Source organism: Salarias fasciatus, chromosome 11, assembly GCF_902148845.1.
Source record: "Salarias fasciatus chromosome 11, fSalaFa1.1, whole genome shotgun sequence".
In the NCBI taxonomy this organism is placed as follows: Eukaryota; Metazoa; Chordata; class Actinopteri; order Blenniiformes; family Blenniidae; genus Salarias; species Salarias fasciatus.
This window is the reverse complement of record NC_043755.1, coordinates 3,567,510-3,592,607: the sequence shown is the minus strand read 5'-3', so window position 1 is coordinate 3,592,607 and position 25,098 is coordinate 3,567,510. Positions and strand designations below refer to the sequence as shown.

At 42.3% G+C, this 25,098-nt stretch overlaps 2 protein-coding genes across 4 annotated transcripts; one reads left to right on the top strand and one right to left on the bottom strand.

Moving 5' to 3' along the window:
• The first annotated feature begins 47 nt into the window (after positions 1–47).
• Positions 48–11,510, top strand: erp44 (endoplasmic reticulum protein 44). Of its 2 annotated transcripts, none has more exons than XM_030102109.1 (11): positions 48–188; positions 3,434–3,506; positions 4,099–4,138; positions 4,448–4,563; positions 5,386–5,570; positions 6,057–6,172; positions 6,270–6,444; positions 7,009–7,120; positions 7,200–7,341; positions 8,977–9,079; positions 9,179–11,510. In XM_030102109.1, the coding sequence occupies exons 1-11, from the start codon at positions 129–131 to the stop codon at positions 9,287–9,289; spliced, it is 1,233 nt and encodes a 410-aa protein (XP_029957969.1). In that variant the 5' UTR covers positions 48–128; the 3' UTR covers positions 9,290–11,510. The 2 variants fall into 2 exon arrangements, with proteins under 2 accessions (XP_029957969.1, XP_029957968.1); XM_030102108.1 differs by having other exon boundaries at positions 9,176–11,510.
• Positions 11,511–11,774: 264 nt separating this feature from the next.
• On the bottom strand, positions 11,775–23,042 carry stx17 (syntaxin 17). 2 transcript variants are annotated; one of them, XM_030102110.1, is made up of 7 exons: positions 22,884–23,042; positions 20,505–20,698; positions 20,345–20,410; positions 17,721–18,023; positions 16,673–16,723; positions 15,107–15,193; positions 11,775–12,826 (listed from the first exon to the last, which is right to left on the bottom strand). In XM_030102110.1, exons 2-7 carry the CDS (start codon positions 20,625–20,627, stop codon positions 12,566–12,568), a joined length of 891 nt encoding a protein of 296 aa, XP_029957970.1. In that variant the 5' UTR covers positions 20,628–20,698; positions 22,884–23,042; the 3' UTR covers positions 11,775–12,565. The 2 variants fall into 2 exon arrangements, with proteins under 2 accessions (XP_029957970.1, XP_029957971.1); XM_030102111.1 differs by lacking the exon at positions 11,775–12,826 and adding an exon at positions 13,611–14,299.
• Positions 23,043–25,098: the final 2,056 nt, after the last annotated feature.

Sequence of the window (25,098 nt, the reverse complement as noted above, 5' to 3'; positions counted from 1 at the left end):
AGTGTCGCCGCGCTTCCGTGGTTACCGTGAGATCGGTTCTCCGTCGGTTTCCTGCTGCAGAGAGAAGAGCGGCGTCGAGACAGACCGGGAAGACTGAGCACCACCTCCCACTATAACTACACTATACAATGAAACTGTTAGCAATATCTCCCTCTCTCGATATCTGCTTCGTCACAGTTGTACTGCTGGTAAGCATGCGTCTTTCAGCCTCGCGACGCAGCCGCTTTTAGCGACCACAGCGTGCTAATGTTAGCCGAGAGTTAGCCGCTAGCTAACCCGACTGGGCTCTGTTGGCGTGAGACGTGGCTGATTAAATGTGACCGGGAGCCGGGTCAGTGGCTGCGGGGAGTGCAGAATGTGCAGCGGGTTCACGGAGAAGGCCGTTCAGCTGTTTCACCTGGAAACTCCCAGAACTAATCAAGTTATCCTGCTGCAATGTCAACTTAGCCGGCAGTGTCGAGTAATGCTAGCTAGAGTGTTACAACTTGCCACAATCCACCTTATATAATCAACGCATTACTCACACCACACAGTGTATGCAGTGAAGTTTTAAACTACAGGAAAAAGTTGGAGCGACGCCAACTTTGTTGAGAGGAGAACCGGTTAGCATCACTTGCTACTACATAATGATAGTAGTCACACGGTTGCTAATTGCTAACTCGGTTTGTGAATCACTGCTGTTGAATTAAATGCTTTCGTATTAGATCAGGCTCAGTATATGTAACTCTAGTAAATAGTTGAAGATGAAAGCTTGATTTTTGTTTTTCATGTGTCTGAAATGATGCTGACCAGTTGGTGAATTCCTCTGTTGTGGCTCATTCTTATTGGCTGAGAACCCGGAACTAGCTGTAGAGCAGTTTTGCATGGGAGGAAAACTTTAGACTTGTTTTGTTAGCTGCAGTGCAAGGTGTTTTAATTCTTTACACCACAGACACCGTGGTATTTCATATCTATCTGCACCTGCGTCAAAGTTAAAACTATAACTGCACTGTGACACACATGGACGAAAGATAAATTAAAAAATGAGTGTTGAAATTGTGAAAAAAAAAATATTTTTGACAATCTGAGCAGAAGCATGACTGCTGCTAGTAATAATAATGCTCTAGATTTCCACATTGTTTAATTTACTGGAGGAGAAATTATTCTCATACTTGCAACTAGGTATGAGTGAATGCTTGGGTTATTCTTTAAATTGGATTCTAAAAAGTCCCAAGTTGTATTATGCTGTACATTTGCCTTGTATTACAGATATAATGTGCTTCACTAAAAAACATCCCTTAAAGTACTTCATAATTATAGCAAATCTATTATAGTAATGTGATTGGGCAAACAGGTCACAAAAAAAAACATGGTGCTCAAGAAGATGGAATTAGAGAATTGAGTTTCAAAAACGCAAGAAGCAATTTATCATTGGCAGCTTTGCTCTTATTGTTTTACAGGAGTATTCAACTTTCACTTTTAAACATCTTACTCTTAACTTCTTCGCTAAATTGATGAGATATATTCACCTGAGTATTAATGATATAAGGTGGTTTGATAGAAGAGCATTAGTAATTAATTTGACAGTACTTTTTTTTAAGCTAAGGATGATGTTTAACCTAAAAAAAGAAAATAATACCACCAATAACATAAGATGTCAACTTCAATGTAAGCAAAAATTAATGTAATGATTTGCAGTCTGCCCTTGAGCCCATGTTGATTTCTGACTTTGGGGCGAGGAGGATGACTTGTCACACATCCTGTTTGAAGATTTGATAGATAGCACAAGGCGTTTGTCAAGCTACTTCTTAAAGCAGTGACTGTGACAGTGTGCGCTGTCAAGATGCAAAAACGCTATTTGTTTGTTAGATTTACTTCTTCTTTTTTTGGTGAACTGCTTCAACACTAGTGTTCTCTTTCTTGTTTTGCTCTCCATTAATTGTCATTAATCCCTTTCAGTTTTCTCTCTGTTGATCACTTCTTTTACTGTTTAAATCTCAATTGAGATTCAGAAATTCCCAGTTAGTGTATCACAGTTAGAACCATTTTCTTGATCCGTGTTCTGTTTAAAAAGCTACATTAAAGAAAGTGAAGGCTGGGAAGATTTTTTTCCCCGTCTCTCAAAGACACAATAAATCTCCTCAGGCTGCGATTGTATCAATGACACTTGATAAGGATAGCGACTGCAGTGGGCTCGGTTACTGCACAGTTTGAGTCTTTAAAAGCTGGCCACACATTCTGTTTCAGAGTCATTTGTTGTTTAAAGAATTGGTGTAATTTGAAAATTTTGATGAACTGACATGAAAAAAGTCTTAGAATTCCATAAAGTCTCAAGTTGTGTGCGTGATGACTGTTCATTGGAATGTCGCTGTCTTTGTTCTGCAGCATTGCACACATTGTAGAAGCTTTCTAAGCAGATAAGTTCCTCGAGAAAGCAGACTGACAGGGTGTGTTAAAAAAAAGTGCCATTATTACAAATGATATGTTTTAGAGATATTTGAGAACATGCTGCACCTTTCTGGGGTGTTTAATATCCTGTCAAAACTAAAAATAATGTCTGTTCAAACATGTTGGTTGGCTTGCACGGTGTTGTAGTGTTCAGCAGTATCTCCAGTTCATCGTTGGGCTTGGAGCCTTTCTGTCCAGAGTTTGCATTGTATACCTGTAGGTACTCTAGTTTCTTCCCAAAGAGGTGCATACATACTTCTGAAAGACAAAAAAATAATAACGGATATTTGAAAAAGCTGCAGTAGTGTCAGGTTATGTAGTGTAGGGGTGAAGGAGATGCTGATCGCCGTATATTTAACTCGGTACCAGAAACGGGAGAGATGACAGCTTTTCTGGACCACCAAAGGAGTCGGAAAAGGATGTTCTGCAGAGTTGCTTAGCTCAGCTCAAATGCTCTCCATAACACACATGCAGATTGCACAGGCCTGCAAAAAGAAAACTTGTTTCCACTGTAGTTTCACCTGATAGGGCCGTCATGTGAAGCAGTCATTTCGTGGTACAAGCACTTCAGTTTGCGGTTCGTGCTCAGTTCATTCTGTCTGTAGATATTTCAGTGAATGTTTCTCACCTAACCTCGATTACTATATTTATCTATTTTATACGTAACATATAACCGACGGCGTCGTCACAGACTAAGAAAGATCCCTGAGAGAAGGAAGATTTGGTTACTTTATTGACAACTCAAGATCCTTTGTGGCCGTAGTTGTCCCCGAAGTATTTATCTTCCTTGACTCTTTAATTCAAAATCACAAAGGAAAACATCTGATGTTCCTTTTTTTTAAATTTTTTAATGCAAAGCCCATTCTGTTTGCACAAAGACAAATACTGAAGAGAAAAGCCAGTTTCTCCAGCCAGACACGTCAAGAAGAACCACTTCATGTTTGAATAGTGTGTGTTAAGCGTCTTGGTTCTTCCACTCATGTTTCTCTGCTCTGTGTGCCTCCAGGTGATGGGCCTCTCTACTCCTGGACAAGCAGAGATCACCAGTTTAGACTCGGGCAACATTGATGACATCCTAAGTAAGACTTCCCACTGTGTTCTCCAGAAAGGGCTCGACGAGTTAGGGAAATTCAAAAAGTCCATGAATTTGGGGAGGTCGACAAGTTGTTTTATCTCTTTTTCCATGAGGAACAGAAGGAATAATCTAGAAAGAAATGCTCAACAGCAGGTGTGGCCATGTTGGCAGTCCTTGGTCTTTGGTTTAATGTTTTACTAAAAAACAGAAGGTTATTTGTTATCTCAATATCATGGTCTGAGAGTTGATAACGTGTTTAATTTTGGATGCCATAAAATATATTTCCTGGGATTAAAGATTACATTAGACAAGTGGTGTGATATTCTATCCATCTTCCATAAAGATCTTCAAGTATTTTTGAAAGAGTCAGTGATTATTCCCACAACAGTAAAGCAGCATTGATCCATATTGATCTATTCGGTCAAATATCTGTGGTTTTGTTTGTATCGATACAATATGATGCTTTCAAGTTGGGTTTTGTTATTTTCATATGTATGTCTAAATAGCACTCGTAAGTTGTTTAGATTATTGTCCTGAGTGTAGAAGCTATATAGTGTGTCTGATCTCTCCTCTGTTTTTGGATGTTTTCCTTGCAGATAATGCTGGGGTGGCATTAGTTAACTTTTATGCAGACTGGTAAGTGTGTGATTGTCCACACCCACTGCCGCACACAGTCACGCAGCCACTCATTAAGCTTCTCCCTTCACATGCCACGTGATGCCATAAAAATACTTTCTTCACCCCATCTGTATCTCGTCTGCAAAGATTTTTATTGATTTTATCTGTGTCACCACTTAATATGCTTCCTGTTAATGAGTGCACAGCTAACATGTTGCAAGTTGTAGTAACTTCACAGATCAGTAAAATTCTGAATGTTATGTTGAGTATTTCCTGAAAGCACAGAAGTCCCTCTGAGGTTTTCCTTCCGCCTCCACCTTCCTCCAGGTGCAGATTCAGTCAGATGCTCCATCCAATTTTTGAGGAGGCGTCTAACATAGTCAGGGAGGAGTTTCCGGACACCAAGCAGGTGGTGTTTGCTCGAGTCGACTGTGACCAGCATTGTGAGTATCAACTATATTTACTCATCCCTTTTTTTTTTAATATATATTTATACGCTGAGCAAATGGCTCAAAAGGCAGCACATTCATTTGTAAATAATAATTATTCTGCAGCTAATATCATTTTAGTGTTAATTTCTGTTTGTTGATTTATACTATATACTCGTAGAAATTCAATTTTTATTGATGTCTGAATTTGACAAATTGTATTTTCGAGCCCACATAAAAGGATGACAGTTATTACATTTCCGTTATTTTACTGTTGGAATTGAAACATGAGGTGGCTGTTGCTTGCTTGAATGCTGCAAACCATCAGCCTCCTCCTACATATAGGAAAACAAACAAAGGCCCACACACATACTCCTACGTATATTTGATGCACATATGTACACATAGATGCCCGGCACACCAAAGCACAGACACATAAACCAGCAGCCTCAGCCTTTTGAGATAAAGCAAATTAAAGGGAATTATTGATGACCTGCAAACTGTTTGAAGACTAATGACAAAACTGCTGCTTCCTGTGAAGACTGGAGGCTTAGAGACCCCCCGCTGGGAGATTGACACCTGCCACACATGCACGCACACACTCATTCACTGTGTGCTCAGAGAATATTTACCCTTGGCGGGGGGCCGCTTTCATGTGGGAGATCAGAGCTCAGGGCCGACTGAAGGCAGTGTTTTCAGACTGAGGTTTAACTGCTGTCTGTGTCACCGCGCCGCTCCTCATCCTCCCATCCCCATGTGTTTTTAACTCAGCCTCTCGCTCTTCATCAATTGATTTGTCTTTTCTTTGCTTAACTTCTCCTCTGCCGCTGTGCACAGCGGACATAGCCCAGCGATACCGCATCACCAAGTATCCCACACTGAAGCTGTTCCGCAACGGGATGATGATGAAGAGGGAGTACAGAGGCCAGAGGTCGGTGACAGCCATCGCCGAATTCATCCGCCAGCAGCAGGTCGACCCAGTGAAAGAGATGCACTCGTTGGAGGAGCTCAACGCCCTGGATGTAAGAGGCCGACGGGCACAGTGGCAATTTAACAGTACTGAACTGTTCTGTCAGTGATTTCTACACTCCTAACACATGACTTCCGGGTAAAACATCCGGTCTCATGATTGTTCGATTTACAAGCTAAACTGGCTTAGTGGTGGCTATAAGCAAGCTTGTTTGAATCCCACTGTGGACTTGTCCCTGAGCAAGGCACTAAACCCTCCACTGCTCAGGTTGAGTTAAAAACGGCATACAATCTGTCTGTTCAAACATGTCGATTGCATGAATCCACTGGGGCTAACCTGGAACAGAGTAGAATAATAATATATTTCAGTTGATGTGCTATAAATTTAAAATATATGCTAGTTTCATAGTTTGTATTCAGTTATGGATTGCCTGGTTTTCTTTTTTTTTTTTTGAACTTCACAGTTCAATCTACTCAGCTATTTTTGATCGTCTATTGCACCTATTTGCGTTTTAACATTTTCTTTTCTCGTCCATTAGAGGGGCAAAAGAAACATCATTGGTTACTTTGATAAGAAGGACTCTGAAAGCTATCACACGTATGAAAAAGTTGCCAACATCCTTCGAGACGACTGCACGTTCCTGGCTGCCTTCGGGTGAGACGCAACGCTTATCTTCAAAATCAGCATGCTGATTGTTCGCTGGCTGTTGCTCCGGGTATCACCAGCGTTTTCTCGGTCTCTCCTCTTGCAGTGCCGTCTCTGAGTCTGAGCGCTTCAGTGGAGACAATGTGATTTACAAACCTCTGGGCGAAAACATTCCTGACATGGTCTACCTCGGCTCACTCACCAACTTCGACCTGACGTACGCCTGGGCCCAGGACAAGTGTGTGCCTCTGGTTAGGGAGATCACCTTCGAAAATGGAGAGGTTAGTTACCAGAGTTTGCAAAAAATGAGCTTGACTTTACTTATACTTGTGACATGTGCAACATTAGAAGTTAGATTTACCTTGATTGGTGCAGGAAAGTTTCAGACTGTTGTTGGGGAAATGCTGCAGGAGTCCATTCAAAAATGAGGTCTTAATAGTTTATTTTTAACTCTCAAGACTAAATTTACTGTTAATTACTACTTACCGTGACCATTTTCCCTTAGAACAGAATCAGTTCTTCAGACGTGGAGGGTTAAGTACAGATCTTCTGTGAATGTAGTCTGGTTCAGATCCTTCTGTCTCCATGTAAATCCAGACAGACTTGATTATGTTAAGATCCGTCTCTCTGTGGAGGCTGCAGCATCACTTCCAGCCAATCAGGTGCCTTCCTGCATACATTACATGATGGATGAGTAGTATTGTATTACATAAGCCTAGGACCGAAGCACTGTACTGTAGATAGCTTTAAAAACAGTTCTGAAGCTTGTGGCCATCTGCTGAGCTGCAAAAACACTGCGGCTCAACCCGTCTCTGATACATTTTGTGTTTGTGTGCCTTTAACAGGAGCTGACAGAAGAAGGGATCCCTTTCCTCATTTTGTTCCATATTAAAGAAGACACAGAGAGTTTAGAGAAGTTCCAGCAAGAAGTAGCTCGCCAGCTCATCAGCGAGAAAGGTAAACCTGCAAACCCCTCTGTCCAACTCGGGGATGTTGAGAGGAAACATTGTTCACGAGAGGGGTTTGTCCTCCTCAGGCTCGATAAACTTTCTTCACGCGGACTGCGACAAGTTCCGCCATCCTCTGCTGCACATTCAGAAAACACCAGCCGACTGTCCCGTCATCGCCATAGACTCATTCCGACACATGTATGTCTTCCCAGACTTCAAAGACGTCAAGTAAGTGCCACGTTTGCTCTCCAAAAGAAGTTTCAATTAGTTTCAAGACTGACAGTATTAACTGTGTGCTATTGATTACCTGCATGGTCTTTTCAAACAATACCGATAAATGTGTTTCCTTCGCGACATCAACCTCGTAGAAACATAAAAACATTTTTATGAAAGAAAATACAGGCTTTTAATTTCACGGAGGCAAAACAAAACTCCATGAACGTTTTCAGAGATTTATTTGTAATTTAAAATTAATCAATCTCATGTCAAAATAATAACCTTCAGTCCTTTTGAAATATGTGTTTTTCAGGAAACATTGCTCAAAGCTGACGGGCTAAATGTGTTTCATTTTCCTGTATGCGTAATTATCCCTAATGTGATCAGCTTTTTATCAAACAAAGTACGTTTGGTTCACGCACACGCGATGCACACAATAATCCACTGAGCTCTCAACAGCAGACAAATGTCACGCCTCCTAAAATCTGTCCTTTATGAATGGGCCAGGACACTGGAGCTAATGTGACATGATTTGGCACGAGCAATAAGTGCTAAACTAATCCAGTCTAATCTAATTTAACCTTATTTATTCTGCCCCCCACTACTCCGCTTCACCCCCCCACCTCCCCTCCCCACCTCCCCCATCCCCAATCAGAGTCTGATCAGATAGACAGAAGCCCCGAGGACTGACTAGCCTCGCGCAGCCTAATTACATCACATAACCACTGCATGTGGCACACAGCTTGTAATTACATTAGCAGTCTATGTTATCCATATATACGTCCATACATGCGTTGTTCTGACACACCAGCTTCGCTGTGAGCGCGGACCGGCGCGGCGAGTGTGATAACACAACGGCTTCATGACCCGCCGTTAATAAGAACACTTCACAGGACGACGCTGATGTGGATTAATGCTGCTCGGTGACACGTCCACCGGGACTAATGCCCGCCGCCGCCGCTGCCACGAGCTGTTTGGTCTCATATCTCCGCTTAATTTAGCTTTGCTCTGTAGTCCGAGCTGACTTCGGATTTATGTGTAGGAATGTTATGAATGAATGTCCACTCCGAACTGTGGGCATCATGAAGCTCGCGGGCCGCATGCGCTCCTTCATGTTGATCTAATACAGTTTAAGCTACATTTAGTTTTAAAGGTGTTCAATTTATTTAGTAAAAAAGTAAAGTTAAAAAAGTTTCTATCAAAACGCAAAGGGGAACTTGATAAACACAGATTGCCGTGTTCAATAAAATCTGAGTCCCCATTAGCAGAGAGCTCAATCAGAAATTCAAGGCTGATGCAGAGTGGGAACGGCAGCTTGTCAGAGAGAAATATTTATTTGAGGTAAAAGTGAAGTCAGCATCCACAGCAGTCCTAATTTTTTCACGTGGCCCCTCAGGAAAAGTAACGCTCACCTCTGCTTTAATAACACAGTAGTGAATGTAACTCTGTAAAAACTGTTTGAGGAATCTGTTGAACTTAAGAACTGAAGCCAGAGTTCATCTCAGCTGAGAACTTCTGACAAGTCGACATTGTTCAGAAAATGTAGTAAAATCCATTTTTATCAAGGAAGACTTTCACAGGAAAACACTGCAAGATTTTGATGAAATTACAAACATATTTTCTGGGTTTTTTTTTTTTTTTTTGTAGCATCCCTGGCAAACTGAGACAGTTTGTTTTGGACCTCCACTCTGGTAAACTTCACAGAGAGTTCCACCACGGCCCTGACCCCACAGACAGCACGCCCGGACAGGTCAGTCAGCAGCGACGGCTCGTTCTGAGGGGCTCTGATGGTTGTTCTTGTTTTTGTTTGCTTGATTGTTGTTTTGACGCCTCCCCCCCTCTGCAGCAGGAGGATTTGGGCGGCGTCGCAGCCAGCAGTCCTCCAGAGAGCTCGTTCCAGAAGCTGGCGCCCAGCGAGACCCGCTACACCATCCTGGGACGGGACCGCGACGAGCTGTGACCCCAGCGGCCTTCCAGCGGTCCTGTGACTGAATGCCACGCCCCAGGGTCAAGGGGGGGGGGTTGGGTTGGGACAGGCCAGCGGGACAGAACAGCAACACCCAACAACCCTTACTGAAGAAAGAGCATCGGAGAGAGAGAGAGTGAAGGAGGAAGACGGATGAAGAGGAGGGAAGAACAACGGGAGGTGGTGGAGAGTGCAGTCCATGACACAGCCATCTTGGAATAACCTATATTTTCATAACTCTATCCTGTAATATTTTATTTTGAATTAAAAGGGAGGGGGCTAAAGAAGGAAACGTGTGGACGGGGGGAGGGGAGGGTGGAGTAGAGGCTTTAGGACACCGAGTCTTTTTACTTTTTTTTTTCTTTATCTTTTTTTTTTTTTTGGAGGTTGTAAATATGTTTGTGCTGCATTGGAATCTCAATGTTGGTCTAAATTAAATGCAGAGTTTTCTTTATTTTATTAATTTTCTTTTTCCATCACCCTGCTTTTTGTAGAAGAGAAAGAGGGAGAGAACAAGAGCAGTTTCCTCACTCCAGTTGTATGGTTCTTATCTGTGGGTAGTCCAGTCCAGCCTGTCCGACAGGAGATGCTTCGTTAGTTTTTTTTTTCTGACCTCATGGCTGCATCTCAATATGACCGACTCCTGTCTGATTCATTTGTCTAATTCATTTGTACAGCACAAGTCATGATGGATGTGTCTGTTTGAAGTAGCTTCATCTCCATTATCTTCCACACACCGCCTAGATGAAACACTTGATAGGAGTAGCATTATTTTTAAATCATTGCTCATGAGTGAAGTGAAGATAAAAAGACAGTGCTGCTGAGATGCTGCCCCCACTCCCTCCCCCCACCTGTCTCCTCTCCTGGGTATGTTTGGTACCATGGTTCTAGATTATGATGTCTTTTTACAGTGCTTTACTTTTTATGTTTTACTTTTTTACAATATATGGATATAATTAGTGGATATAGTTTTTTTTTTTTTTTCTGGCACCAGTCACCACAAAAGACAATTGGAGCTTCTTTTTATTTATTTATTTTTTTTCCCCCCATACAAAGTAACTCAAAATTCTGGTAAGCTCCGCAAAAACACACCATCCCCAGCATGAAGCCTGGTGGTGGCAGCATCATGCTGTGTGAAGGCTCGCTGCAGCCTGCCCCGGACGCTTTGTGACAGTCAGCGACGGGTTCAGTAGCACAGAGGGAAAATCTGAGCATCAAATTAGAAGCCAAATGAGCAGCGGAGGAGGAGGGAAATGGAAACAAACCCTTTTTCCTGCATTGTGAAAAAAACCGACTTAAATTTAAACCTGAATCTGGCAGAATGATGGTTTTTCTTCTGTAATCCGATCAAGCAAAGAGATGTGAGAGGGTGGGTGGTGACAGGCCGATCCTCATGCGGCTGCCAAAATAAGAATGATCTTATTGACATGAACACTGTGGTTGACCGCCACCTCTTTAATGTCCGCAGCTCTCGATTAACCCAGTGGATGTTAAAACGCATTGTGACCACTGGATTTATGTAGACGGAACAGCTACCACAGTTCCAGACTATATATGAAGACTTCAAATTTATGCATCGACTGAGCTTGAGAGAAGTTCTAATGGATCCCAACAGCAGCTGTCATTTTAAAAAGAATTCTGACATGCTATTAAAAACATCGATCTAGAAGTGAGATGAAGGCCGAATCGCTGAAAACCGCTCTCAAGCATTTTTAAGATGCAACTAATGGATAAACGTTTGAGGGTTTTTTTTTTTTTTTTGCTATTTCTGCACAAAGTATGTCAATTAAATAAGACAAATTCTAATTAAATCCACAGCTGTAAAATGGTAAAATATTAAAGAGATCAAATGTGTGCTGGGTACTTTTCGTAGCCACGGTATTTCCATTAAAAAGGCCAGGTTGTGTTCATGTGAATCAAAATAGGGGGAAAACATGTTTGAGATGGTGTATCTCAACACGATCACGGATTTATGAAATGGCTGTTTTTGCTGTTCCTTGTTTTCAAATGTGTCGTCACGCTGGGAGACAAACAGCTGCGTCTTTTCCAATGTTTAAAAAAAAAAAAGGATGAACAAGAGAAAAGGTGGAAGCCCTTGCGATGAATGGTGGAAATTTTGTCTGCCACTTTATACGAGTTCTCTTAAAACCGGTTTTGTCTCTTTATATGTCTTTGAGGTTTTGGTACAAGTTTTAGATTCCTGAGAGTGGAAAAAGTGGAGCGCTCAAACAATGAGCGTGGGGACACATTCGTACCGCGCATCCCGCCCTTCCGTAGAGGCCAACAGATACCTGCATAGCGACATATCAGCCCACACACTGATCAACAAAGAGGGTGGGAGTGCGACGCCATTTCTAAATCAGTCATCTCAGAGGGGAGGAAAAAGTAAATATGAAAACGTAAATTAAAAACCATTTTACAGAACGCTGTGTTGTCTGGTGGTTTGTGTGTCGGTTATGATTCCACTTATTCAATGAGCGACAATGAAAAACATTTTATTTGGCAGGAGCTGTGTGATAAATACAGAGCAGGTTTACACAGTCAAGTCACTTGTGGACTATGGCACTTTGGCTCTTTTAGTGCAATTTGGATACAGTATAATTCAATGAGCATGTAACTGTTACAGTGAGTCACAGGATTTTCTCCATGAAGAAACAGAAAACACTGTTAAACCTGACATTAACCCCCCCCCCCCCCAAAAAAAAAAAAAAACCAATGTTGGCATAGAGATTGAAATTAAAAATACATCTCATCTACGGGAACTGTCCATGTTGTCATACAAGACCAAAACATCAAGTTCTCCTATTTTCTGACTATAACCCTGCATTTCAGAGCGTTCACTAATAATCACCGATACTGTTACATTAATTGTCAATCACATCTGAAATATCCACAAATCTATAAAGCAGCAGAATATCCTTTTGGGTGTTATTTCTAAGGAACAGAAGGGCGCTCTTGTTAGTAACCAGCAACGAGCAGGACGAGTTATTAGTTTCTTTTTAGAAAAGGCTTGAGCTCACAGTGACGTCACGCTCTCTACACACAGAAAGCTGTAGTGTAAATACGAAGTTCTCTGCCTGTAAACGCACGTTAATGTCACGGCAAGACTCCAGAAATAAGGCTGCTGTTAACAGATCAGTTTCACGTCAACGCTTTAACACTTGGTGTTGCAGTTTAACGTGGAGTCTCTTTAAAAGGCTCGGGCCACCAGAGGAGTAGTTTGTGCTTGTGATCAGCCGCTCATCACAGCAGCCTCATTTATTCACCAGGTCACTTCTCTTTTCTCGGCTCCGGTTCATTTGCTGCCGGTGGCGGTGGTGGTGGTGCCGTCAGTTGTTTCATCTGCAGGTCCACTTGAGCTCGGCGGTGTTTCTGCACCAGGTTGCCGCCTGCGAACCCGAGCGCGCCCCCCCCGAGAGCCGCGGCCACCCCTGCAGCTTTAAACCCAGCCAGCAGGCCGAGAGGACCTCCTACCACACCGCCCAGGATCGCCCCGGCAACCGGCAGCACCGCCAACTTGTAGCCCACCGCCTGGAGAGACAGGAGGAAGAGATATGTTCAAGTTTAATTTAACACACACACACACACACGCACACACACGCACACACAAGCACACACAAGCGCACACACCTTTGGAGGCATTAGCACTTTGTGGCTTCAAGACAGTCTGCGATAGTTTGGATGTGTCTATCCTTTCATGATCACACATCAACCCACAGAAGCAGGGAATGAAAAAAAAAAAAAAAAAGAAGAAGCTGTAAACAAGCCTGCATGTGTAAATGTAAACCGACACTTCCATGGCCGCATCAAAGCCTTTTCATTATCTTCATTTGCGAGAAATCAGAAAGATGTGGCCTGTGTGTTATTACAGCGTTATCATCAGACTGGAAGGTGCTCTTTGCTGATGGCAATTAATGACTGATTCTCTGACCGGCCTCACACAGACACACACACACACACACACACACACACACGGACAGTCACTTGATTAACACTTCACCATTAAATTAATCTAGTTCAAAAGCTAGCATTGCTGGTCCCAACCCCTGTGGCAGTTAAGGGAATTTTAATTTCATCTGAGCCGAGTTAAAAAGGACTCTGGGTTCAGGTTGTGGAGGATGGAGGAAACTGCGACTCTGTGTGTGTGTGTGTGTGTGTGTGTGTGTGTGTGTGTGTGTGTGTGTGTGTGTGTGTGTGTGAGGCAGTTTGACCTGATGACAGATTACAGGCTTTCAAACACGTTAAAACATCTGACATCCTTCTCATCTGATTCATCTCTCCGCCCCCCCCCCCCCCCCATCCGTGGCGCGGCCCACTACGTCCACCGGAGACCTGACAGAGGGGTCAGCCTCTCCCTGTCTTCCCAGTCAGAGTGAATAAACACATTAAAATGAAATGTAATTTTATTACAAATATTTCAGTGGAGTTTAAGCACACTTGGTTTTTGTCCATCACTTCTGGCATCGATGGTGTAACCCTGAGAGAAAAGATGAGATTGTGTGGGAGGATAAGCCTCCTTTCAAATAACTGTAACCACACTGTGGCCACCTGACCCTCAAGTGACATTTGGTTAAAATAATAATGTAACAAATCAAAGAAAAATTCAAGAACAATGTGAATGATTTTCTTGTGAATGACTGTTTGAGATTCATGAAATGAACCAACAAGTTTAAAAGAACTGATCTATTGTTTCAACTAGAGTCTTCTCATTGTCATATATCAATAAAAATTCAGGTTAAACAACAAAAAAAAGAATATAATTAGCATTAATAAGATACTTTTTTGATATCTATTAAAATATATAACTGCAAGAGATAATTTCAGATACATAGGGAAAGAAGAGGTGTGCGAGCGTGCAGGATGTGGTCAAGGCGGTGAAACTCTCCATCCCTGTACAGAAATCTCAGGCGCCACTTCAGCCCGGTATTCATATGAGCTGATGCTGCTCTTGTGGTGTTTTTGTAATTTGGAAGCGGCAGCGTTGGCAGATGACTCTATCAACAGCTGTGAAAAAAAAAAAAAAAAATCTAAACAAAACAACAACAACCAAAAAAAAAAAAAAAAAACCCCACAGCCTTTCATGTGTGTTTATTTTCAGTTCACTCTTAACACTGACAGGTTTGACACTATCTCTGGATGCCGGTAATTGCAGCCTAATTACTTCACACTTCCATTATGTTCCTAAAATGTGAGCTAAACAAAAATCAAAATTCACAACTGAGCAGACAGCCGCTCACAGATGAGCACATTTTCATTTCTCTTTAATCCCCAAAAACACCACCGACAGCTGAGAAATATTATTTACTGTTGGCAAATAAATGGTGTGTGTGTGTGTGTGTGTGTGTGTGTCTGCGCTGATGTGTGGCGGCTTGAGAAAAACAGGTGATTCATTCTGGAGACAAAAAGTTCAACATTTGGAGTGTGTAGTGGGTGTGAAGGCCACTGAGTCGTCTTGTGACTTGCACCGGTTCCACATCAGTGGACGGCCGCGCTGAATTGACAATGCTGCTTCTGAAAAACTATTAAGCAGTCATTTAAACCTCTCCTCGGCGCTGCGCACGCCGGCTCTCGTCGGCGCTCTCATCCCACCCCTCGATCACTTTCCCTCCCCTCCACTCCTCTATCCCTCTCCTCTCTCTATTTCCTTAATTGCAGCTTTCCTCCGTATTCGAACGGATCAATAGGGACAAACGCTGTGGAATGGCTGGGAGGCAAAGTGCCATCGATCTCCTCATCTCCCAAACACCACACACACACATCGGATCATCAGGACACACACACACACACACACACACACACATTTATACATACCTTCCCCAGGCTCCTGGTCCCCTCCTCCACGTTGGCAGCGGCTCTGTTGACGTTGTCCTCTATGCTGTCAATCTTCTCCTGCTGGGACTGGGATGCACGGGGGTTACACACAGACCAGCGCATATTAACACGAGCACATATTCCAGCAAGCATATTGAGACACACACACACACACACACACACACACACACACACACACACACACACATACAGAGGAAAGAGCAACCACCTGTTGTGCTCAAAGTTTTTATATCTCACTTGGCCAAATCTAGTTGGGCGCCACACACAACACCAGAGGGGAGTGTGTGTGGAGACTGGAGGTATATTCAATGGAAATTTCACTGAGGGTGGGGTCGTAAAGGTGTGTGTGGTGTGTATGTGTGTGTGTGTGTGTCTCATGAAATATTCAGAGTGGCAGCTGTCTCTCTCCATGTGAGGGTTGGATGGACATAGTGACCAAACAACAACCAGCATGTTTTTCTTCCCCTCCTCCTCCTAAAAACGGCATCTTTTGCTTTGGCCTCCTCACATGGAGCCAAAAGTCATTTTATATAGTTTACATTTTTACCATCATTGTCATTTGGTCAAATCTTGGATCATGAGAGACCTACTTCTCTCTCGTTTCTAGGTTCACCTGAACATGAACATGAGGCACTGTTGAAATTCTGAAAAAAAAAGTCTGGTTCACAAAACTTCTTTTATAACAGATTTGAATACAATATAAACAACATAAATATTTCAAAATCCATGACAACTTGGCGCCGTCTGCGCGTCTGACATTTCTTCTGATTAACCTGTGTTCTGCGTTAACCTTCATAGAAACCCTAAGAAGAGAACGGAAGCCTTCAGATAAAAGCAGAAAGCAGACAGACGAGATGACAAAGACGGCGATACGACCACGCTCTCACTCAGTGTTTCCACAGGGGCTGAGCGTTGGAATATTGCTCCCTCAACAGCCTCTTTCACTCCTGAGACGCCACAACATGTCTATGCTCTTTCTGCCACCTCCCTCCCATACCTCCGTCGGGTTTTTTTTTTCCTTTCCTCCCTCCCTAACTACATCGTCAGTCTTTCTCTCTTCCGCTGTTAATCTCTCCGCTCGGCCTCTCCGCTCCGCTCCCTCCATCCCCGAGGATAGCATGATAATCTGAACCGTCTGTTCTCCACCTGCTCTGATGGATCCCTCGCTGCCCTCTCCTCCCCCTGTGACAACCGGCTGTCCTCCCCCCCCCTCCCCAAATCCACCCTCTCCCTCCTCCCGCCCCGCTGAAGGGCCTCTGGGGCCCCGGCAGTACTCCTGAGCAGATCTCTGTAACCCCCGTCTCGGAGGAGCCTTGCCAGGCAACACAAGCACACACTGGTCAAACACACACACACACACACACACACACACATCCACACACACACGCCGCTTCCTGGAAACGCTATAGGCGAACAGGCACTGTCACACTGTTTTCGTGCGCAGGGCTCGCTGTGCTCACATGTAGAGAGAGAGCTGCGTCCAGCATTGCAGCATGAATGCGGTAGCTGGGACGTACACGGCAGAGCCGCATGAGAGGAACTCACATGAACGAGCAGAGAGAACTCCATCACCAAACCACTCAGCGCCTTCAGATCCTGGGAGGCACAAAAAAAAAAAAAAAAAAAAAAAAACAACCCAACAGCTTTTATTTCACATTCACCAGTCAAGGTGCCCATACGGTCAGCGACTTCGACTGTATCGACTAAAGAAATTCAGTGGAATATGAGTGCCAGATTTTAATCAATAACATCAACATCTATTCTTCTATGATTAAAATATCCTTTCGATAAAGTAGAAACTTCCGCTGTTAATGGAGGCCACACAGTGGTTGGAATAATAGTTTTTGGAATATGATTTCATTACACATGACCTGTGTTTATAATATATGTCTAGAAAACGAATAAGACCCCATTTTTTTATTTTTTTTTTTGCGCTAAAAACTACTTTTAAGGAGATTTTTTTCTTTTCAGTAAAAGAAATACCCCAGAAGCTTTTTTTTTTCTGATGCTGCTGGATCTCTCAGGTTCTTCGCAGAGGGTGCCCACCCACCACTTTGAAAGCTCCTGCTACAGAATGGAAACTACACTATTGTACATGATTTTAACTGCTTCAGCACAAACCTTTTCTCCACGTTTGCTGAGCCAAAGTGGGATATAATGCAATAAACAATATTGAAGGAATCTTAATCAGCAGCTTCGGTTTTGGGATTTCCTTGTTTACATTCGTACGAGTTAATTAGGACACAGAGACAGCACTGTGGCATGAGCAGTCCCTGCCATATTCCTCCTGTGACAAGTCAAAATGTGTGCCGAGGGGAAGACCTGTTGTACGCCTCATTTGTTTCACTCCCTCTGCACTCAGCTTACAATTCATACACGTGCACAGATTTGTGGATTCCTGTGAGAAAACCAGGTTCAAAGATCCTAAATCTGCAGGTCTGAAAGACAATGACCCTCATTTTTGTTTTTGATCACTATCCATCCATCTATCTACGTCAATCACTGTATGCCTATCAGTGTTTGTATAGTCACATGTATGATTCTGTCTCTGGAGGTGCTCATGTCGATCAGGGGAGAAGACGGAAGAACAAACCTCCTCCAGGTTATCCCAGGACTCCGCTGCACTCTGATCAGGAGGGATTTCTGGTAGCTGGAGCTGAATTTGCTGGCCAGACACCGGTTCCTCGCCCGGATCGCTGGATCCGCCGCTGGACGGCCGAGTGGCGGGCGAGGATGGCGGCGTCTCCAAAGGGTTGGAGTGCAAAAGCAGGAAATCTCGTGCAGCTTCGGACGCTCTGTCCCTGACCGGCTTGACGAGCGCTTCCAGAGCGGCGGCGTCTTCGGGGCGAACCCGAGCGCACAGCTTCTCCATCTCTCTCATATTTGCTCTCAGTTGCTGCAGAGAGGCACAGAAAAAGCAGATTTCTCAGTTTTTTGGATTTCAGACCAGTCAAGGTAGACAGAACGAAAGAGTAGAAGTACAGAATAATGCTTGATTAAAGGCAAAAAAGAAGCAAACTCCATCATCTACCATGACCATAAGTGTCTCCAATACACTATACTAACCATCCAAGTGAACTATGAATGAAATAACCCTCTTCTGAAACGTTCACATGAAACAAGGTGCTGACAGCTTCAGCCTCGTTCAGCTTCATAAAATGAAAATAAGAGGCTTGGAAACACTCAAAATGCCCAGGGGGCGAGAGCAGGACGGACGCAGCCATCAGCCCTCCGGGCTGCATCATGACCCCGTGCTCAGGGGGTCAAGGTGCAGCTGATAACACATCCTGCTCATTACCGAACATGAATAAACATCTGTATTCTCGTGGACAAGTGCTTTGATGTGATCAACGCAGTCAGTTCAGACACCGACCAGCTAATCTTAACCACTGAGTGACTCCAATACAGGCGAGTCATCCACACACACACACACACACACACACACACACACACACACACACACACACACACAGAGACCGATATTCATGATAAAACAGGACAGACTCCACTTCCGTCTCACAGTTTGCTGGAGCTGCCTCTGCATCTCTCGGGGGTTAGCCTGGTGCACGCTAGACGGGGTACGTGCCAGTCAACAAGTACGAGGAGAGGTTAAAAAGAGGGAGCAAGGACCAATGTGGATAAGTAACACTCAGCGCCAGCATGGTTAATGGATAAAAATATAATCAAAACACAAAAAACGCCACCTATTAACTATGTTCCTGCCAAACATTATTTTCATCTTCGAGCCCAAACACACACATTCACCCACATCTAAAGCAGGGCAGACAAACCCCTACTCTGGATTAACGCCGTGAAGACATGGGAAAGCACTCTTCGTGTGCCCAGGGGGGTTTGTAGGGTAATGGTGAGAGGATAGGTGTGTGGCTGTTTGGAGTTATTTCACCTTCAGAGACATGGTGGCTTCCAGGCAACAACATCCCCCGAGGCATTTCACACCCACCATGTGAACAAGTAGACACACACACACACACACACGCGCACGCGCCGCAGACAGAGTGATGTGCATTTGAGGTTTAGCAGTCAGTCTTTTCATGCCCTGATTTCTTCTTTTTCCTTTGAAAAATTGAGTTTCCATGCAAAATGTGAAAGCATGTGCTATCATTTCTGCCTCCACAATTCAATCTCCAGATGAATGTTTGTTTGAAAGCTTTAGAAATATCAGGTGTACTTTTTGAGTATTTCGTTGTCTGTTTCAATTTCATTAAGTTGACTTTTGATCCACATTCTACAATATGCCTGCATATTGTAGTGTCTCTCATCTCAACTTAGGAAACTTAGGACAGATACTCCTGTTTTTAAGAGTAGAAGTACAGTATCAACAGTTATTAAGACAGTTCGTTGCCATAATACTGTCTGGGTGTGGATCAAAGGAAGCCTGAAAAGGGGCGTGCAGGTTGTGCAAAAATAAAGAAAAAAAATCAATAGAAGTCATTTAATCTCTATCCTTCTATCCTTTTAACATTGGCGGAATTTGTCATGCGTGCTTCTCATAATCTTGACCACTGAAAGATAACAGAAAATAGAGATTTGTGCTCAAATACTAGTCATTACAGCCTCTCCCAGGACTTCCTCAATACAACTGTCCAATCAAATGCAAGAGTCAGCATCCACACAGCTGTAACATGACAGTCTCAGTACCATCAAGAACACACAGTAACACTGAAGCAGAGCCAGATATTCAAAGGTGAAGCTATCCTTGTGAAGAAGGCAGAAGCACTCGTTCATTGCACCTTTTTTGATGATAGAACAGTCTTAAATGTGAAAAGAGTCCAGTGAGTTTAGACTAAGAAGCATTTAAAGAGCTTTAAACTGAGCTGGAGTGGTGCTTTCAGTCTCTACAATACAACATAAAGTCAATCAAGTCAGGCTTTAAGGACAAAGGCCAAAGAGGACAGCACTGATGACGGAATGGTAAATAAAAGACCTAACCTTTGCAAATACTGCAGTGTTTTGTAAAATTTGGATTTTCAAACATGAATTTGAGAACTGACAACAAATGTCAACATAATCCTGAGGCCGCATTCAGAAAGTCCAGACCGTATGGGACACAAAAACATACGGTGCACATTCAGAGTCACGCGCCTTCAGGAATCTGAAGAGGTGCTGAGCTACAATAAGCTGCAAACAATCCTCACATTCACTGACAACAGACACTCCCCGGCTGAACCGTTGTGTTCCGAGAGCATCGCATCCTACCTGAACGGTCCGGCTGGCGTTAATGTGCTCCTGATGAAGGCGGTCCCATTGCTGGCTGTGTTGGTACTGTCAACACGCAAAAAATAAACCAAGTGTTACTTATTCATCAGTGGACTGGTGGTTACTGTGATCCCATGCACAGACAGATTTCAACCGTCACCTTCAGTATGTTATTGTGGTGTTTCTGCAGCCTCTCCAGGTCCGTGGGTAGAGCCACCTTAATGAACTTGTGGAGGGGTGCTTCGAGGCGCCTCAGTGTCAGCTTGTTGCCTTCCTCTGCCATGTGTCCCGCTGACTGCCCACAGCCGACACCTCTGTGTAACTTGGACGCTGCACCTGCTCAGCTTTATCTCACTGCGCCCACACACAGTGTAAATACAGCAGAGTATGATGTTAATAAATACATAAATCAAATTAATAAACTTGGTGACACATGCGAGTCAGCCCACACATCTAAAACTGGCAGCGCAGTCACTGAATATTTCTTTCTTTCCAACATGCTTTCGGTGAAAAGAATAAGTGAAATACGGTATGGTCAAACGTCTATACTAAAACTGAGAAACTAATAAAAAAATTACCAATTAAGATGATGAAAAACTGATATTTGTTGAACGTAAACACCAAAACACTGTTTTTAGGAGCTTACCTCTGTTTTATATTATCTTAGAGCTCTTTTCCACATCATCATATTCATTTATCTAAAATACGACTGTTAGTTGAATCAGTAAGGTGTCCATCCCAGTCCATATTGGCTGATCATGGACGGCTCCGATTTAAGGAGTTCAAATTGTTTCCGTCTGGCTGCAGATGCAATCTGCCAAAATGTGAGAGAAGGTGACTAATTTGTCCCAGATCCCAAACAGCCTCTTAAATGACTCTATACAATGTTGGATTTATTGCTAACGGTCCTTTATTCTGCCCACTGTAATTAAATAGGGATTTTGAGGTTTGTTTTATTGACTATTATTGTCTGTATTGTTCGGTCTTATTGCTGATTGGAGCAGAAACTGTCCCACAGGGGTAATAAAGACTTCCTTGATCCTGTATGAAAGCTGTACTTAAGATCTTTATTAGATTTTTGCATATATGCTTGAGTCAGATCATAAGGATATACAAGCTCAGAATCAAAAAAGAAAAGCACAGAACACTGGCAGTGCGGGGACAGGTTGAGGGGAGAACTATGTGTTCTCATAATGTGAAGAATTCAATGACATAAGGAACCCTTTAAAATTATAAGACCTTTAATGACTCCATTGAATAAAAGCTCTAAAGGTTTGATCTGGCTAATAAATGATAAAAACAAGAATATTTATGTGCTAATTCATCGATAATAAACAAGCTCTTCCAGACAGAATTAACAACTTTTTCTTCTTGTCTTCAGACATTCACTAGAAAGCCAAAGGCTGCCAGTTCCCACTTTGCTGTGCCTCCAAGCATGTGGGCCCCAACTCTGGAACTCTTTTTACTAATACTAACCACTTTCCTCTTTGGCTCTTTTGAAGGTTAAATGATTTATCTGCTCTCCAAATAGCATACTACTGGTTCCAGGTTGATATGTTTTGTGGTTTAGGAGACTATTTTCATTACCTACTTTTTTATTTTTACCTTCTTGGTTATTGATGGGGAAAAATTCATACAAGCCCCCTTGGGCTTCAGCACAGTTTGATTTATTTTCTTGTAATTTTGGTGTGATATTCTTATATTGTGTAAATAAATAAAATAAAGAGAAAGATGATGCTGCAACAGACACAACATCATGGGCCATAATGACACACATCAGCATACACAAACATGTTTGATCAGATATCAGCCAGTGATGTGCAAGCCGAGGCTTTGTGGACTTTGATTCCACACACTACTTTCAAAGAAAAAAGATCTTTATTTACTTGCTTAGTTTCCAAGAAGAATATTACAATATTTAACACAAGGGATAGTCAAAATCAAGCAGAGACACCTTTATCTGGCTTTTGAAAGGACTTAGGACTACATGACACGCATACATAACAGACAAGCTAAAGTAAATAACACATATTTTCACTGTTGAGTTCATCAAGTCACTTTGTTTTTTAATACACTATCCATCATATTCAAGGCTATTTAATAAAAATCAGCTGGGAAACTTCTAACATGCTGTTCAGTGGCTTTTGTTTCTTAACAGGTTTGCTCACATTTGCAAGACATTGTACATTGTGTACATTGGACATTGTGTAGATACTTACTTGTGCCACGTCTTACACTGGACAATGTGGAGGAGGTAGAATCTTGGCAGGTACGAAAAGCTCACATTTAGAAGGTGATACTAGCAATGGTATGCTTCACTGTAAAAGTTGTTCGAAAAGCCAATTTTTGAGGTAAATGGGAGGCTTAAACGCTGCAGAATGAATACGATCCCTGCTTACTTTCATTTTGAGGTCATTATCTCACGAGACCATGTACGTGTGTGCGTGCGTGCGTGTGTGTAAATCAAATGATCCCTGAGTCACAAGATAAAACTGAAACAGCTGCTGAAACGCCAAACTTTACACACACATCCACTCACCAGTGAAAATACCGCGGGAAACGGACGTCTATGTTCTCCAAACACTGCCGTGGAACTCCATCGCGGTGTAAAAATCAGCGTTTTGCTACATTTAGATGAACGGAGACAATATTTCGTCTCGTTTCTGACAATTTCTTGTTTGTCAACAACTAGTTCCAGAGTGCGTCACTGAATAGGTTCCGACCTAAACCATCACCCAGAAGAATGTTCCTGGTCAATGTGACCCTTTACCCTGGAGGAAGTAGCGAAAAAAAGAAAAAAAAAAAACACGAATAAATAAACCTTTATAAAATATGCATGGATGCATATATTGACACATTATCACCATGTTTTCAATTACACATGTGGCAATAAGTATGTAGTAATAATTATAGTTTATATACATTTTTAGTTCATTTTTTATTATTAAATTGCTCCGTTTATTTGTCACATCTTTTATTATCGAGTGTACCATTTCAGCTTAAGCTTCATGACATTGCTATTAAAAAATCTAATCCCAAAATAGTTTACACTGCTCACACATTTTTCCTGTTGATTTAAAACTTAAAATCTTTTGACCAAATATGTGTACTTTCAAAGCTGGAACAGTGGAAAAAGGTAGTTTATGCTTTTTTTTCAAAGAGAGGACAGCTGTAGTCTATAACTATCACTGTGCCCTCATTACATGGTTGTAAATGTATAATTTCATAAGGTGAATTATTTGGTACTTGCTACCACAGGATTTTTTTTTTTTTTTTTTTTTGGAAATCATAACATTCATGATTTCAGAAGAGGTACAAAGTAAAACAAAAACACTTCTAATTGTTCAGATATTTATTAAAACGTATTAATTCATTTTGTCACTCTCTGATCTAGAGAGAGAAAGAGAGAGAGAGAGAAGGAGAGAGGGAGAGAGAGAGAGAGAAGAAAAAAACCTTTCATTTTCAAGTATCAAACTCAAAAATTCATTTTAAAACCAACACAGAAAATACAAAAATGACATTTTGTAGCCTGTTCCTGATTAAAAAACAAAAACAAGCAAACAAACACACAGACAATAACAACAAAAACAGGCGACATAACCATCATGAATATTAATAAACAGAGAGGCAAACAAGCAATTAAAAAGCAGGGTGATATTTCTTTGGTGGGTGGGGGATTTGATCAGTGTTTGTGAACCTATTTTTATCTTTATTGTTTGTTTTTTTTTGAGGATGGTTGACCTTTAAAAGTATGTGTTGATCGATGATCACAGCAAAACAAGATTCTGTGAATATTACAATGTATTAATAAATGATGATACAGGCAACAGTTTGTATTCACCATTGAACGACAAATAAAAGTTAGAATTGTTTTTAGTGAACATATAACTGAGCTGTTTTAAATGTACCTGTTTAGCACAACACATGGGTTGTCATCTCTGTGGGACTTTTCAGTGTTCTTGTATAAACAATATCACTCTTGTGGAAAGAAACATTTTTGATGTTTTGTCACTGTTTTTTTTTTTTTTTTTTTAAGAAGAAGAAAAACAGAGACAGAGGGGTTCCCCCTCCTCTACTCTGACATCAGCCAAGTGTGAGTGGGTCTATTGCATGTTTCCACTTCTCTTCTTCAGCACCTTTTACCTTTGACATTTAGGCCAAACCCCCACACACTCTTCCCTCAGCGGATGCTTCATGCAAGAGGCCACAGTAAAACACACAACCCCCAGCTACAGGGGATTTTCCCTGCTGCTGTGCACATGATGTGATTGTGTGTGTAAGTGTGTGCTTTCAGATGTGCATGTGTGTCTGTCCACCTTCAGGGAACCCCCTGGAGTTGCAAACTTCGAAAGAAGACAGCAAATCATCAAAAAATATCTGCCCTCATGTTCCTGCTTCTGTATTTTGTGGTTTCATTGGTTTTAATCTTCAATAAGAACTTTGTATTATTTGTAAGAAAACTTTTGTTATCTGTTTCCTCTACTGTCGTGTCCTCCCCTGCAGGTTGCTGTTGAGAAAGGCTGCTGATTTCTGATTCTCCAAAACGTTACAGTGAAGCCAACCTTCACAAACAACCAAAAGCAGAAGCTGTCAAAATGATAGCTGTGGGCAGTTTCTCAGGTCTGCTCAAGATCCTGGAAAAAAGTCATATTCTGTCTTTCTCTGACATTTTTACATCTACCCCAAGTTTGCATGTTATCGTCCAAGCTGGACCCGGACCACAGGTTGGGAACCACGGCTGTAAAGTGACTGTA